General features: G+C 42.3%; 1 protein-coding gene across 3 annotated transcripts in view; it reads left to right on the top strand.

Moving 5' to 3' along the window:
* The window catches only part of dgcr2 (DiGeorge syndrome critical region gene 2), a 97529-nt gene that overhangs the window by 25841 nt on the left and 54566 nt on the right, over positions 1-17122 (top strand). For all 3 annotated transcript variants that reach the window (XM_043716160.1, XM_043716158.1, XM_043716159.1), the window contains exon 3: positions 12356-12478. In XM_043716160.1, the coding sequence (XP_043572095.1) occupies positions 12356-12478 (123 nt within the window). The remainder of the gene's footprint in view (positions 1-12355; positions 12479-17122) is intronic.

Here is a 17122-nt window from a genome sequence, read left to right as displayed (position 1 = left end):
AACATGGACTACATCCCCAGCTCAAAAGAAAATTGGCAGTGTGGGTAATAGACACCTGGATTCTATTGTTTAAAATTCCTTCGATTGTGGGAGGATCCAAGCAGTTGGGAAATAGTAAATGTTATTCAATAAAGGAAGCATAAAACTTTAAGTCAGTTTACCAAATTTTACTTTTGATTTTAGAATTAACTATGAAGGAGATCAAAACAAAGTACTGAGAGAAATCATATTGGAACAGGCAGCACCAGCATGGCTTTGTGAAAGAGAAATGAACTTAACTAATTTATTAGTTTGGCAAACTAACTTTACCTTGTGGGTACCACAGGATCAGTCCTGGGGCCACAACTGTTCAAAATCTATATAAATGATTTGGGTGAGAGCTTTGAGTGCATGTCAGTTGAATTTGCTAATGACACCAAGGTAGGCATGAAGTTAAATTGTCAAGAGGAGATAGTGAATTTTGCAAAGGGATATAAATCAAGTGTGTGAGTAGAAAAAAATTGACAGATGGAATTTATAACTTGGGTGAACTTGTCTATTTTAGCAGGAAGAATAAAAAAAACAGCATTTTGTTTAAACAGGGCAATGGTTTTCAGCCAATGTGCTGTGAGAATTGCCTCACTGTGCCATAAAAGTTTGTATAAAGTTAAGGAAATTCTAAAACAAGAACAGAAATTGCTGAAAAAACGCAACAAGTCTGGCAGCATCTAAATGAAAGGCAGAGTGAATGGTTCTGGTTTAGTGACCTTTCTTCAGAACTGCTGGTTTATATGCTGGCGCTGGGGGAGAGGGGAATGAGGAAATTAGAAGTGGCAATAGAGCCCAGCGAGAGCAAAACAGTTGGCCAGACAAAGGAATTGGTAAGGGTCAGCCTGGGAGAATGAATAGCTGCTAATGGGGACCAAGCTGCCCCAGAGAGAATGGTCTCTGTGAAAGGCTGTCTCTCCCTTGTCAGCCTTGCATGTGGACGCTCCCTCCAAGACACCTTGGTCCATTCCCAACATCTCTCCACACCCCCATGACACCATCCCATTGTAATTGCAGAAGGTGTAACACCTGCCTGTTTACTTCCTCCCTCCACATTATCCAAGGCCCCAGACCTACCTTTCAGGTGAAGCAGTGATACACATACTCTTTACTCAATGTAATCTGCTGTACTTGCTGCTCACAATGGCCTCCTCAATGCTGGAGAGATGAAGCACAAACTGGGTGAATTTCAGAACACTTACTTTCTATCTGCAAAAGTGACACTGAACTTCCTGTTGCCTGCCATTTCAATACACTACTGTGTTCCCTGGCCAAAATCTCTATCTTGGCCTTGCTATAGTGATCCAGCAAAGTTCAGTGCAAGCTGGAAGAATAACACTCATTTTCTGCTTGGGAACCCTGCAACCTTCTGGAATCAACATTGAATTCAATAATTTTAGGGCCTGAGCACCACCACCCACATTCTTACCCCAAACCGCATGCATCAGGCCTTATCACATGATCTGCTACCACATCCAATCATTTATCAGCACTAACAGTCCCCATTAGCAGTTATTCGTTATCGTAGTCTGACATTTACCCCTTCCTTGCTCTGCTCAACTGTTTTTTCTTTGTATTATTTTCTTCTTCCTTCTACCCCCACCCTTTCTCCAGCACGTGTACCAACCTAACTTAGTGAATTGCAATTCACTCTACTTTCTGTTTTGTGGTGATTCATAGTCACAAAGATATACAGCACGGAAACAGACCCTTTGATCCAACTTGTCCATGCCGACCAGTTATCCTAACTTAATCTAGTCCCATTTGAAAACGTTGCCCCTTAGGTCCCTTTCATATCTTTCCCCTCTCACCCTAAACCCATGCTTTCTAATTCTGGGACCTCCCCTCACCACCCCCACCCCATGGAAAAGACCTTGTCAATTTACCCTATCTATGCTCCTCATGATTTTATAAATCTCTATAAGATCACTCTTCAACCTGCATGTAAAACAGCCCAGTGTATTCAGCCTTTCCTTATAGCTCAAATCCTCCAGCCCTGGGAACATCCTTGTAAATCTTGTCTGAACCCTTTCAAGTTTCACACAATTCTTCCAATAGGAAGGAGACCAGAATTGCATGCAATATTCCAAAAGTAGTCTAACCAATGTCCTATACAGCCACAACATGACCTCTCAACTCCTGTACTCAATGCTCTGACCAATAAAGGAAAGCATACCAAATGCCGCCTTCACTATCCTATCTAGCTGCAACTCCACTTTCAAGGAACTGTGAACCTTCACTCCAAGGTCTATTCGTTCAGCAACATTCCCCAGGACCTTACCATTAATTGTATAAGTTCTGCTCTGATTTAGTTTTCCAAAATGCAGCACCTCACATTTATCTAAATTAAACTCCACCTGCCACTCCTCAGTCCATTGGCCCATCTAATCATGATCCGTTTGTACTTTGAGATAACCTCCTTTGTGTCCACTACACCTCCAATATTGGTTTCGTCTGCAAACCTACTATGCCTCCTATGTTCACATCAAATCATTTTATATAAAATGATGAAAAGTAGTGGACCGGGCACCACTCCTTTGTTGAGTTTCAATTAAGTAACATTTCAGTGCAATGTGTGGAATAGACTTGGGGCTATGAATTGTTAGAAATAGTTGAATTGAACAAAGTTTGAAAACACATTGTTGTGAAATGTGAAACGTTCATGCATTTTTTTCCCCTTTAGCTTTTTGTATGTACTATGTTGCGAACCTGGGTAATCTGACAGGAGAAAATTGGGGCTGTATGAGCAGCTCCCTTGTTTTAAGTGTTGAAGCTGATTTCCTCTTTGTTTTATAAGCTGTTGCATTTTTATTGGAACTTTGGAAAAAGATCAAAACAAGATATTTTAAAACAAAGGGAGAGGGAGTACTACATGATCAATGAACCTACACAGCCTACAGCCTCCGCTGTTAGTTTCAAGTATCTCTGGACATCTGAGTTAGGTGTAAGAACAATAAAGCAGCAAAAGTCAGAGCTGACTTTGGAGACCTCCTTATCAGGAGCTCCTCTCACAGGGGAACAGCTAAATGGCTTATTAAGTCTAATCACAATGTTTGTTTGTAAATCAATAATAGTGAGTGTATCTATGTTATTGAGATCTGTCTCTGGATTAACCCGTTTTTTGAAAATATAAAACATACGTACCAAGTTACCCTATAACAATGTTTTTTAGAGCAGTAAGAGTAAGCAATGTTTTTAAGCAGTGCTATTTTATGGGTCTGTAGATTAAGGTGCAAAGATGGTTGATGGGTTACCTCTGGAAAAGGTAGGGGGATAGGCAGGTAGGAAAAAGTGAGGACTGCAGATACTGGAGACCAGAGTTGAAAAATGTGGTGCTGGAAAAACACAGCAGGCCAGGCAGCATCTGAGGAGCAGGAGAATCAGCGTTTAGGGCATAAGCCCTTCAGGGTAGGCAGATAGTGCAGGAGTCTCCTGTGGCAATACCTGATCTTAAACAAATATGCTGTTTTGGGACATGTAAGTGACGCTGAACTCTCAAGGGAATGTGGCACTGACAGCCAAATTTCTGAGACTGGCTGTACTGTAACGACGGATACCAAGAGATTCCAAGAGATTAATTGTGATAGGGCGCACTCTAGTCAGAGAAGCAGACAGGTATTTCTCTTGCTGGCCTCAAGAAATCAGAATGGTGTGTTGCCTCCTGGATGCCAGGGGTCAAGGATGTCTATCCAGAGAGAGAGAGTGAGAAAAGGGATCAGTGAGAGGCTGGTGCAGTTGGGAAAAGGAGGAAGTCAAATAGTCAAGGCAGGCAGGAGCAGAGCAGAGAATGAGAGAAGACTGATAAATTAAACTGCATTTATTTCAGTGCAAGAGGCCTGACAGTTAAGGCACAGAGCTCAAGGCATGGTTGGGAACATGGGATTGGGGTATCATAGCTAAGACAGAGACATGGCTCAGGGATAGACAGGACTAAACAGTTTAATGTTCCAAGGTAGGGTGGTATAGGAAGGATAAAAAGGGAGCCAATTGAGGAGGGTGAGCAATGTTTTTGATTAGGGATAAGATTATGGCAATACTCGGAGCATGTTGCAGGGACTACGTCCGTGGAAATTATTTGGGTGGAAATGAGAAATAAGAAAGGGATGATCACCTCATTGGGATTGTACTATAGACCCCAATCATCCGTGGGAAAATGACAAGCAAAATTGTACAAAGACCCCAGTTATCAGTAAGAATAATAGGGTGGTAATAGTAGGGGATTTTAGCTTTCCAGACAGAGACTGGAACTGCCATAGTGTTAAGTGCTTGGATGGAGAGGAATTGTTAAGTGTGCACAAGAAAATTTTCTTATTGAGTATGTGAATGTAGAAAAGGAGCAAAACTTGGAAATAAGGCTGGGCAAGTGACTGAGGTGTCAGTGGTGGAGCACTTTGGAGTCAATGATCATAATTCTGTTAGTTTTAAAATAGTTATGGAACAGAATAGACCAGATCTAAACATTGAAGTTCTAAATTGGAGGAAGGCCAATTTTGACGGTATTCGGTAAGAACTTTTAAAAGTAGATTGGGGGTAGATGTTTGCAGGTAAAGGTATGGTTGGCAAGTTGGAAGCCTTCAAAAATTAGATAGCGAGAGTCAGGAATAGTATGTTCCTGTTAGGGTGAAGGGCAAGGCTGGTAGATGTAGGGAGTGCTGGATGACTAGAGGGGTTCTGGTCAAGAAAATGAAGGAAGCAAATGTCAGGTATAGACAGCAGGGATCAAATGAATCCCTAGAAGAGTATAAAGGCAGTAGGAGCAGACTTGTGAGGGAAATCAGGGGGGCAAAGAAGGGTCATGAGATAGCTTTGGCAAATAGAGTTAAAGAGAATCAAAATGGTTTTTACAAATACATTAAGGACAAAAGAGTAACTTGGGAGAGAATTGGGGCCCTGTAAAGATCAGTAAGGCTGCCTATATGTTGAACCGTAGGAGATGGGAGGAGATACTAAATGAGTATTTTGTCAGTGTTTACAGTCTAGAAGGTTATGGAAGCGAGAGAACTTGGGGAAATAAGTAGTGATATCTTGAAAAGTGTCCATATTACAGAGGAGGTGGTGCTGGACATCATAAAGTTCATTTAAGGTGGACAAGTCCCCGGGACCTGATCAGATGTACCCTTGAATTTTGTGGGAAGCTAGGGGAGTGATTGCTGGACCCATTGCTGAGATATTTGTATCATCAATTGCCACAGGTGAGGCATCTGGAGGTTGGCTAATTTAGTGTCATTATTTAAGAAACGTGGTAAGGCAAAGCCAGGGAACTAAAAACCGTGAGCCTGCCATCTGTGGTGGGTAAGTTGTTGGAGGGGATTCTGAGGGAAAGATTTTGCATGTGTTTGGAAAGGCAAGAACTGCTTTTGTGTGTGGGAAATCATGTCTCACTAACTAAATTAAGTTTTTGAAGAAGTGACGAAGAGGGATGATAGCTGAGCAGTAGACGTTGTCTATATGGACTTCAGTAAGGTGTTTGATAAGGTTCCGCATTGTAGACTGGTTAGTAAGGTTAGATCACATGGAATACAGGGAGAACTGGCCATTTGGATACAAAATTAGCCAGAAGGTAGGAGACAGGGTGGTGGCGGGTGGAGGTTGCTTTTCGGACTGGAGGCCTGTGACCAACGGTGTGCTGCAGGGATCGGTATTGGGTCTGCTGCTTTTTGTCATTTATATAAATGGTTTGGATGTGAATATAGGAGCGTTGGTTAGCAAATTTGCGGATGACACCAAAATTGTCGGTGTAGCGGACAGCAAAGAAGGTTATGTCAGAGTATAACAGGACCTTGATCAGATGAGTCAAGGAGTGGCAGATGGAGTTTGATTTAGATAAATGTGATTAGATAAAGGCAAATCAGGGCAGGACTTATATACTTAATGATAAGATCCTGAGGAGCGTTGCTGAACAAAGAGACCTTGGAGTGCAGGTTCACAGTTCCTTGAAAGTGGAGTTGCAGGTAGACAGGATAGTGAAGAAGGTGTTTGATATGCTTTCCTTTATTGGTCAGAGCATTGAGTATGGGAGTTGGGAGGTCATGCTGCTACTATACAGGATGTTGGTTAGGCCACTTTTGGAATACTGCATCCAATTCTGGTCTCCTTGCTATAGGGAAGACATTGTGAAGCTTGAAAAGGTTCCAAAAAGATTTGTAAGCATGTTGCCAGGGTTTGAGCTTTCAGGAGAAGCTGAATAGGCTGAGGCTATTTTCCCTGGAGCATCACAGATTGAGGGGTGACTTTAAGAGGTTTATAAAATCATGAGAGGCATGGAAGTGGGGAATAACCAAGATCTTTTTCCCAGGCCAGGGCAGTCCAAAACTAGAGGGCATAGATTTAAAGTGAGAGGGGAAAAAAAATTTAAAAGGGAGCGATGGGGAAACATTTTTGCCAGAGGATGGTGCGTGTATGAAATGAGCTGCCAGAAGTAGTGGTGGAGGGCTGGTACAACATTTAGAATCTAGATGGATATATGAATAGGAAGTGTTTAGAGGGATAGAGGCCATCCTGGCAAATGGGGCTAGATTAACTTAGTATATCTGGTCAGCATGGACGAGTTAGGTCAAAGGGTCTGCTTTCTGTGCTGGGTTACTATCTACTTCTATTAGGTGAGCCCCCAACCTCTGACACTCGAGCAACAATAATCCAAATTTACCCAAGCCCTCCTCATGGCTAATACACTCCAATCCAGGTAATGTCCTGGTAAACCTCTTTTGCACCCTCTCCAAAGCCTCCATGTCGTTTCTATCGTCTGGCACCCGGAACTGTGCACAACACTCCAAATGTGATCTGACTAAAGTCAACATGATTTGCCCACTTTTTTACTCAATGTTGTGATTTATGAATGTAAGCATGCCCTTCTCCCCTGTCCATTTGTGTTGCCACTTTCTGGGAGCTATGGACTTGGATCCGAGGATCCCTCTGTACGTCGGTGCTCCTAATGACCTTGACATTAACTGTATACTTGCCTCATTCAAAATGCATCAACCCACATTTGCCCAAATTAAACTCCACCTGTCCTTTTTCCCCCAACTTTCCAGCTGATTCTGCTTCATCCTTTGATATCCTTACTCACTATCCACAACTACCAATTTTCATGTCATCTGCAAACTTGATTAATCAGGCAACTGACATTTTCATTCAAATCAAGTTATATACATAACAAACAACAGCACTGATCTTGCAGAACACCACTGGTCACAGATGTCCAGTGAGAAAAGCACCCCTCAGCAACTACCCTCTATCACCAAACCAATTTTGTATCCAACTTTCCAGCTTGACATGGATTCTTCGTGATTTGATTTTCTGGACCAGCCTACCATCAGTACCTTGTCAAATGCTTTAGTAAAGTCCATGTAGACAACATCACTGTCCAGCCCACATCAATCAGCTTCTTCACTTGGTCAATCATGTTCGTGAGACAAAACCTCTCCTGCATAAAGACTTGCTGACTATCTCTAATATGTCTATTTTTCTATAAATGCAAGTAAATCCCGTCCCAAAGAATCTTCTCCAATAATTTCCTTACCACTGATGGTAGGCTCACTAGTCTATGATTTCCTGGATTATTCCTTATGCCCTTTTTAAATAAAGATTGATCACTGGCTGTTCTTCAGTCTTCTGGGAAATCGCCTGTGACTCAAGCTAATACAAAGATCTCTGTCAAGGGCTCAGCAATCTCCTCCTTTCAGGATGTGGTAGAGCATTTAGAAAATAGCAATTGTAACATAATTCAGTTTCATACTAAGTTGATAAAGATCAGTCAGTTATTAAAATTAGCTCACCTATCTATCTAGTATTGATAGTCTCCTTGTAAATCTTGTTTTGCACCCTTTCCAGTTTAATAATATTCCTCCCTATAGTAGCGTGATCAGAATTGTACGCTGTACTCCAAATGTGGCCTTACCAATGTCTTTTATGTTGCTGTAACATGAGTCCCAACTCCTGTGCTCAGTACTCTGATGAAGGAAAGTGAGCCAAACACCACCTTCACCTGTCCACCCGTGATGCCACTGTCAAGGAACTGTGTACCTGCATCACTGTTTCTCAGTTCAGTAACACTTCCTAAGGCCCTACCATTAACTATGTAAGTCCTGTCCTGGTTTAGACTTGTCAAAATGCAAACCTCGTATGTATCTGAATTAAACTCCATTAGCCATTTCTTGGCCCATTGGCCAAATTGATCAAGACCTCATTTGTACTCTTAGGTACTCTTCTTCACTGTCCACTATACCACCAATTTTGGTGTCATCCGCTAACCATGTCTCCTATATTCCGATCCAAATAATTTCTATAAATGACAAACAATGTTGGACCCAGTACCGATCCTTGTAGCACACTGCTGGTCACAGCCTCCAGTATGAACAACAGCCCTCTATAACCACCCTGTGTCTCCTGTGGTCAAGCCGATTTTAAATCCAATTTGCTAGCTCTCCCTGGATCCCATGTGATCTAACCTTATTAGCTATTCATCCATGTAGAATCTTGTTGAAGGCCTTGGTAAAGTCCATGTTGATATCATCTACTGCTCTGTCTTTATCTATCTTGATCAAGAGTTTTGAAAGATATGCATAGGCTGTATAGCTGGAGTCTCTTTCCCAGGGTGGAAATGTCAAAAATTAGGGGACAAAAAGTTTATGGTTCGAGGAGGTATGTTTAAAGGGAATGTGCAAGGAACGTTTGTCACACAGGTGTTGGGAATGAGCTGGCAGGGGAGGTGGTAGAAGCAGATATGATAGCAAAGTTTGAAAGTAGTTTAGACGGGCACATGTACAGGCGGAGAATAGAGGAATATGAACCGTGTGCAGGCAGATGGGATTAGTTTAGAATAGTGTCAAGGTCAACACAGGCATGGTGGGCCAAAGGGCATGTTCTGTGCTGTGCTGATGTAAAGTTAGTATGTCATAAAGTTAGAATGTTATGAAGTTAGCACAAACAACAAATCATAGGGCGGCACGATGAGTCAGTGATTAGCACTGCTGCCTCACAGAGTCAGGAATCTGGGTTTGATTCCAGCCTTAAGCGACTGTGTGGAGTTTTCACATTCTCCCCGTGTCTGTGTGGGTTTCCTCTGGGTGCTCCGGTTTAGTCCCACAATCCATAGATATGCAGGTTAGATAAATTGGCCACGCTAAATTGCCCATCATGTTTGGGGATGTGTAGGTTAATTGCATTTGTCAGGGGTAAAATATAGAGTGGTAGGGGAATGGGTCTGGGTGAGTTACTCTTCGGAGGGTCAGTGTGGACTTGTTGGCCACGGCCTGTTTCCACACTGTAGGGATTCTATGATTCTACGATCAGGTAGAAAAATTGAATTTTGTCATTTGTTGTAAGGGGAATGGGACACATAAGCAGGAAGTTTTACGCAACTGTATGGAGAATTTGACTGCATCTAGACTACTGTGAACAGTTTTGGTTGTCTTACGATAGAGCTTTCGAAGCAATTCTGATAAGGTTCACTTGATTCATTCATTGAATGAAAGGATTATGTTTCAAAGAAATGATTTGGAGATGCTGGTGTTGGACTGGGGTGTAAAAAATTTAAAAATTATACAACACCAGATTATTATCCAACAGGTTTATTTGGAAGTACTAACTTTTGGACCGCTGCTCCTTCATCAGGTGGGGGTTGTGGAGTATAAGATCATAAGACACAGAATTATAGCAAAATCTTACAGTGTGATGTAACTGAAATTATATATTGAAAACAACCTGGATTGTTTGTTAAGTCTCCCATCTTTTAGAATGAACATGTTGGTTTCGGTTCTTTCATGTGTAAATCGCAAAGCTTTTTTAAAAGTTACATTCTCAAGTGATCTTTAACAATTAGTGTCATGTTAGCCCAGATAATGCATTGAAGGTGTGAGGTGCCCAGTGTGAGACTGTCTGTGCTACAATGGTCAGATTGATTCTAATTTTAAAAAACGGATTTACAGAATCTTACATGGATTCATGCAATGTTTGAGCAAAATAAAAACTTAATTCTGCACGTACAAATTAACTCCACAAATTTATATGTGTGCGCATCTGGTTTTATGTGGAGTTTGGTTATGAGTGTGTGTGTGTGTGAGTGAGAATGTAAAGGGGTATAAGTCTGTGAGAGGGTGCATGAGAGAGTGTGGAAGTATATGTGTGAACATATGAATGTGTGTGCGTGTGTGCGTGCGTCAGTGTGTGTCAGAGGAGTCACCTGTAGTGTGACATGAACTCAAGGTCCCGGTTGAGGCCATCCCCATGGGTACCGAACTTGGCTATCGGCCTTTGCTTGGCCACTTTGTGTTGCTGCCGGTCCCAAAGTCCGCCTTAGAGGATAGTCACCCAAAGGTCCGAGATCGAAAGCCCCAGACCGCTGAAGGAGGGAACATTCCTGTCTGTTGATTGTTGTGCGGTGTCCATTCATCCGTGACTGTAGCCTCTGCTTCATCTCGCCAATGTACCATGCCTCAGGGCATGCTTGCCTGCAGCGCATGAGGTAGATCACGTTGGCTGAGTCGCATGAGTACCTGAGTCACTGATTTACTCAGGTTCGTGGATGCCCTGAGGCATGCTACTTTGGCGAGACCAAGCAGAGACTATGGCGATGGATGAATGGACACCACACAGCAATGTGTTCCCTCCCAGACAGAGAACACTTCAGCAGTGCGGGACATTTGACCTCAGACCTTCAGGTGACCATCTTCCAAGGTGGACCTCGGGACAGGTGACAACAAAAAGTGGCCGAGCAGAGGCTGATAGCAAAGTTTGGTACCCATGGGGATGGCCTCAACCGGGACCTTGGGTTCATGTTACACGACCCCACTGCACTATATACACAGACAGACAGACACCGTCAAACACTCTAACACACACTCACCTACAGACACCTCACACAGACCCTCTCTCATACGCTCACACAGACTCCCACACTCTCTCATGCACCCTCTCACAGACTTTATACCCCTTTACACTCTCTCACAGGTACTCCTAACCACCACCCTCACACACACACTCAAGTATAAGTTTGTGGGGTGAATTTATACTTGCAGAATTACATTTTATTTTGCTCAAAAACTACATGAATGCATGTAAGATACTGTAAGTCTGTATTTTAGATTAGAATCAATCTGACCATTGTAGCTCAGACAGTCTCACACAGGGCAGCTCACACCTTCAATGCATTATCTGGGCCAACATGACACTAATTGTTAAAGTTCACTTGAGAATGTAACTTTTTAAAAGTTTTGCGATTTACACATGAAAGAACCAAAACCAACATGTTCATTCTAAAAGATGGGAGACTTAACAAACCATACAGGTCGTTTTCAATATATAATTTCAGTTCCACCACACTAAGATTTTGCTATAAATTCTTTGTCTTACGATCTTATACTCCACGGCCACCTGATGAAGGGGCAGTGATCTGAGAGCTAGTGCTTCCAAATAAACCTGTTGAACTTTAACCTGGCGTTGTGATTTTTAACTTCTTTCCAAAGAAAGGTTGGACAGGTTGCCCTTTGTTCAATGGAGCAAAAGAATGAGAGGTGATCTTATCAAAATGCTTAAGGTCTTGAGGGAATTGGTTGGGGTGGAGTTCCAGAGAATGATTCCTCTTGTAGAAGAGTCTAAAACTTAAAAGCATTATTTAAGAATAAGTAGTTCTACTTTTAAGACCGAGGCTTGGCTAGTTTTTTTTTGTTTCCCCCTCAAAACAGTATATAAATGTGAAATTCTTTTCCCTAGAAAGCAATGAAATATGTTCAAGGCTGACTCATGTTTTTGCTAGACAAAGGAATCAATGGTTATGGGGAGCAGGTGGAGAATGGAACTGATCCCACAACCAGATATACTGTGATCTTATTGAATGGTGAAGCAGACATTAAGTGGTCAGATGGCCTGCTCCTACATTTGTACGAATATTAGAAGTTTAAAGGGTATTGCTGATGGAATTTCTATTGCAAAGTAGGAAGGAAAAATCAGTAGAGACATTGTCTTAAAATAGATAGATGAGCCTTTGTGGATAATAGCTCTTTGGTACCAGCATCTTTGTTTCTAATAAACTCTCATATCTCTTTGAATAGTAAAACTACTTCGCAATGCAGGGCATCTTGAGTGCCAGATGAATTTAGGATATATCCAGGCTTTAGAAACCTCTAGCATCTAGCTGGCCTCCCCACTGGGCCCCGAGCCTCCTTTTTGTTTTCAGTTCTCACTGTTTGAAATTTCTTTTTCAGTTACTGTGTATGGAGTATATCTTTTTTCATCATTTAAATTTCTATTATGAAGAGGCACCTCTGACAACATTTCACTGAAGTAGTGGGAGGAGATACTTGTTAACAGAGTATTGTTCTGCCTTCCACAGAGCTGCGCTGTACGCCTGGACAGTTTGCGTGTAATACTGGAACAATTCAGTGTATCCCTCTGACTTGGCACTGTGATGGCTGGCAGACCTGTGAAGATGGCAGTGATGAACTGGATTGTCCAGGTACAGTATAAGCTGAGAGATTGTATTTTGTGATTTGGATCTAGAATTCTCTCCTGTATGATTTTTTTGTTGTGTATACACTTGTGAGCTAAGTTGAGGTTTAAGGACTGCTTTGACCATATGTTTGCATTTCTCACTTCTGATTTCCTTTCCTCGTGCAATCAAAGATCTGCCTTCTGATCAGTGTTCCTGAGCGTCATGGGAAACCTGAAAAAGTTCCAGGCATTTTCAAAATAAACCATAATTGTTGAAAAGTCAATGAATTTTTAAAGTTGGGTGAAGGTTGTCCTGAATTTGGGTGGAATTCCAACCCCTCGCAATTTTTTTCCAAAGTCTATCTAATCCTCTCCAGAAGGTTTATATTCTATCTGCCATGTTCTGCTGACTCAGAAGGCCAGTCCAAATCCTTCTGAAATGGCTTCCCATCTTGCTAACAACACATTCCTGATTAACTTTGTATCATTTGCAAATGTGAAAATATTGTACTTTGTTCCCAAGACCAAATCATTAATGTCTAGTGTACAGTGAATACAACTGGGGAACTGGAATCAGAAATTGCTGTGGAGGGATTTGACAGACTAGTTTACTAGGAAACATGGCTCAAACCAGAGAAGGACAGGATACTTAACATCCTGAATTATAAAACTTTTAGTAGAAGATGAGTGGGTAAAAAAGAAGTGTAACAGTCTTGGTCAAAGATAGTATCATTACCCTTGAACAAGTGCTATTCCTGAATTAGAATCTACATGATTTGGAGGTATGAAACAGGAAGGGAGCAGTGATCTTGTTGGATATTTATTACAGACCTCCAAATGGTAGGGAGAAAGTAAAAGAGAGCACTGTCCTGCAAATTTTCATAATAAGTCTATAAGCAAGGTTGTGATAGCTGGTAATTTCAATTACCCCTGGCTAGGTTGGAAAAGAGTTAGAGGGGCACAGACGTGGAGAAATTCCTGCAACGTGCAGGAGAATTTTCTGGAACTGTATGTTTCCAGTCATACCAAGAAAGGAACTGTTCTGGATCTAGTCTTAATCTGAGAAGAGAAAGCAGACTTAATGTTTCAGATCCAGTGCCCATTCCTCAGAACTGAGCTTTTCTTGCAACTTCTATTTTTGTTTCTAATCATCATTTCAACATTGTTGACAAGAGGACTGTGAATGAGAGGAGGAGAAACTTCTCAGTTTTTAGGATTTGGAATGCACTGACTGGGAGATTGGTGGGCAGATTCCTTAGGAGGTTTCAAAAAATATATAGCTGGATATATAGAACAGTAAAGCCCAGGAATGGACCCTTTGGCCCATGATGTTGGGCTGACCATAATGCCATATCCCATCTGTCTGCCTTGGGTCCATGTCCTTCCATGTATATTCATGTGCTGATCTAAAACTCTCTCAAACACCGCTATTGTCTCTGTCTCCACCATCACCACCCCTAACAGCAAGATCCTGACTCTTGCCACCCTCTGTTTTTAAAAAAAAAACTTGCCCCTCACATCTCCATTGAACTTGCCCCATCACACCTTAAAAGCATGTCCTCTAGTATTAGGGAAAAAGGTTCTGACTGTCTGCCCTATCTGTGCATCTCATAAATTTATAGATTTCTATCATGTCTCCCCTCAGCCTCCACTGCTTTAGGAAAAGCAGCCTAAGGTTTTCTAGTCTCTCTCCTTGTAGCTCATTCCCTCCAATCCAGGCAGCATCCTGATGAACCAGGCAGCACATCCTTCCTGTAATGTGGCAACCACAATTGAATGCAGTACTACAGGTGTGGTCTAACCAAAGTCTTACAAAGCTGCAGGATGACATCCTGACTCTTTTACTCAGTTCTCTGACCAGTAAAGGCAAGTATGATATATGCCTTCTTTACCACTCTACCTGCTTGCGTGATCATTTTCAGGGAGCTATGGACTTGAACCCCAAGATCTTTCTGGACATCAATGATGTTCAGAGTCCTGTATTGGCTGTATGCTTTTCGGAGCGGCTGTATGCTTTTCCTTAACATTTGATCTCCTAAAGTTATCTGGATTAAATTGCATCCACCATTTCTCTGCCCGTATCTGCAACTGATCTATATTCCGCTGTATCCTTTGACAACCTTCTACACTATCCACAACTCACCGACATTTGTACTGTCTGCAAACGTACTAACCCATCCATCTACATTTCGTTGAAGTCACTTATAAATATCACAAAAAGCACAGGTCCAAGTATAAATCCCTGCAGAGTGCCACGAGTCACGGATCTGCAGCCAGAAAAGCACCCTTCCACCACTACCCTCTGCCTTCTCTGGGCAAGCCAAGCCAATTCTGAATCCACATGACCAGGTCACTGTGGATCCCAAGAATCTTATGGAAGAGCCAACCATGAGGGACCTTGTCAAAAGCCTTACTAAAATCCTTGTAGGCAACATGCACTGCTGTATCCTTATCAATCACTTTTGTCACCACCTTGAAAACATCAATCATGTTAGTAAGACATGACCTGCCCCACACAAACCCATGTTGACTGTCCCTAATTAGGCCATGCTTCTCCAAATGCACGTGAATCGAATCCTGAAGAATTCGCTCCAATAGCTTCCCAAATACTGATGCGAGACCCACTGGTCTATAGTTTCCTGGATTGGGCCCTGGGGACGTATCTGCCTTAATGCTCTTCAAGAGACGCAACACCACTCCTTTCTTGATCTCAAAATGCCCTATTATGTTTGCACGCTCTGCAGAAATCTCAATCCTCTATATCCTTTTCCTGGGTGAGTACTAAATCAAATTACCCATTTAGGATCTTACCCACATCCTCTGCCTCACAGCACAAGTACCCTCCTTTATCCTTGATTATCATCTCCATTGTTATCCTCTTATTTTTAATCTATGTAGAGAATGCCTTGGGATTCTCTTTAATCCTAGTTGCCAAGGCCATTTCATGCCCCCTTCTTGCTCTCCTAATTCCCTGTTTGATTTCTTGCCTGCTTCCTTTATATTCCTCACTGGCCTGTCCACTTTTAGCTTCCTAAACCTTATATATGCTTTTTTTGACTTTTGACTAAATTCAGAACCCTCCCTCATTATCTAAGAGTCCCCTACCTTGCTATCCTTGTGCTTCCTCTTTCCTGGAACGTGGCGATGTTGGACTCTAACAGCAGATCTTTAAACAATTCTGATACGTCAAATGTGCACTGATAATGGTTCCTTCAGATTAACAGCTCCTTTGCTCCCGTCTAATAGCTATCTTAAAACTTAAGGAGTTGTGATCACTGAAGCTTGAAAGGGTTCAGTTAGATTTACAAGGATGTTGTCAGGGTTGGAGGGTTTGGACTATAGGTAGAGGCTGAATAGATTAGATTAGATTCCCATTCCCAAACCAGCCTTTCGGGCCAACAAGTCCACACTGACCCTCCGAAGAGTAACCCACCGAGACCCATTTCCCTCTGACTAATGCACCTAACAGTATGTGCAATCTAGAACGGTCAATCCATCTGACCTGCACATCTTTGGACTGTGGGAGGAAACTGGAGCACCCGAAGGAAACTTAAACAGACACGTGGAGAATGTGCAAACTCCACAGGCAGTCATAGAGATGTACAGCACAGAAACAGACCCTTCGATCTAACTCGTCTATGCTGACCAGATATCCCAACCCAATCTAGTCCCACCTGCCAGCACCTGGCCCATATCCCTCCAAACCCTTCCTATTCATATACCCATCCAGATGCCTCTTAAATGTTACAATTGTACTAGCCTCCACTACTTCGTCTGGCAGCTCATTCCATACACATACTACCCTCTGAGTGAAAAAGCTGCTTCTTGGGTCACTTTTAAGTCTTTCCTCTCACCCTAAACCTATGCGTTCTAGTTCTGGATGCCCCCACCCCAGGGAAAAGACTTTGTCTGTTTATCCTATCCATGTTTCTCATGAGTTTCTAAACCTCTATAAGGTCACCCCTCAGCCTCTGATGCTCCAGCCTATTCAACCTCTCCCTATGGCTCAAATCCTCCAACCCTGGCAACACTCTTGTAAATCTTTTCTGAACCCTTTCAAGTTTCACAACATCTTTCCGATAGGAAGGAGATCAGAATTGCACGCAACATTCCAACATTGGCCTAACCAATGTCCTGTACAGCTGCCACGTGACCTCCCAACTCCTGTACTTAATACTCTGACCAATAAAGGAAAGCATACCAAATGCCGCCTTCACTATCCTGTCTACCTGCAACTCCACTTTCAAGGATCTATGAACCGACTCTCCTCGGAGGCTCGGTGTGGACTTGTTGGGCTGAAGGGCCTGCTTCCACACTGTAGGGAATCTAATCTAATAAAAAAAAAGTATACTCCTACTGCATTTATACTCCTCGAAGGATTCATTCGATCTATCCTGTCTATACCTTACATATGCTTCCTTTTTCTTAACCAAACTCTCCATTTCTTTAGTCATCCAGCATTCCCTATACCTACCAGCCTTTCCTTTCATCCTAACAGGAATATACTTTCTCTGGACTCTTGCTATCTCATTTCTGAAGGCTTCCTATTTTCCAGCCGTCCCTTTACCTGCGAACATCTGTCCCCAATCAGCTTTTGAAAGTTCTTGCCTAATACCATCAAAATTAGCCTTCCTCCAATTTAGAACTTCAACTTTTAGGTCTGGTCTAT

The sequence above is a fragment of the Chiloscyllium plagiosum genome, chromosome 25 (assembly GCF_004010195.1).
Source record: "Chiloscyllium plagiosum isolate BGI_BamShark_2017 chromosome 25, ASM401019v2, whole genome shotgun sequence".
NCBI lineage: Eukaryota > Metazoa > Chordata > Chondrichthyes > Orectolobiformes > Hemiscylliidae > Chiloscyllium > Chiloscyllium plagiosum.
This window is presented reverse-complemented; position numbering and strand designations above follow the sequence as displayed.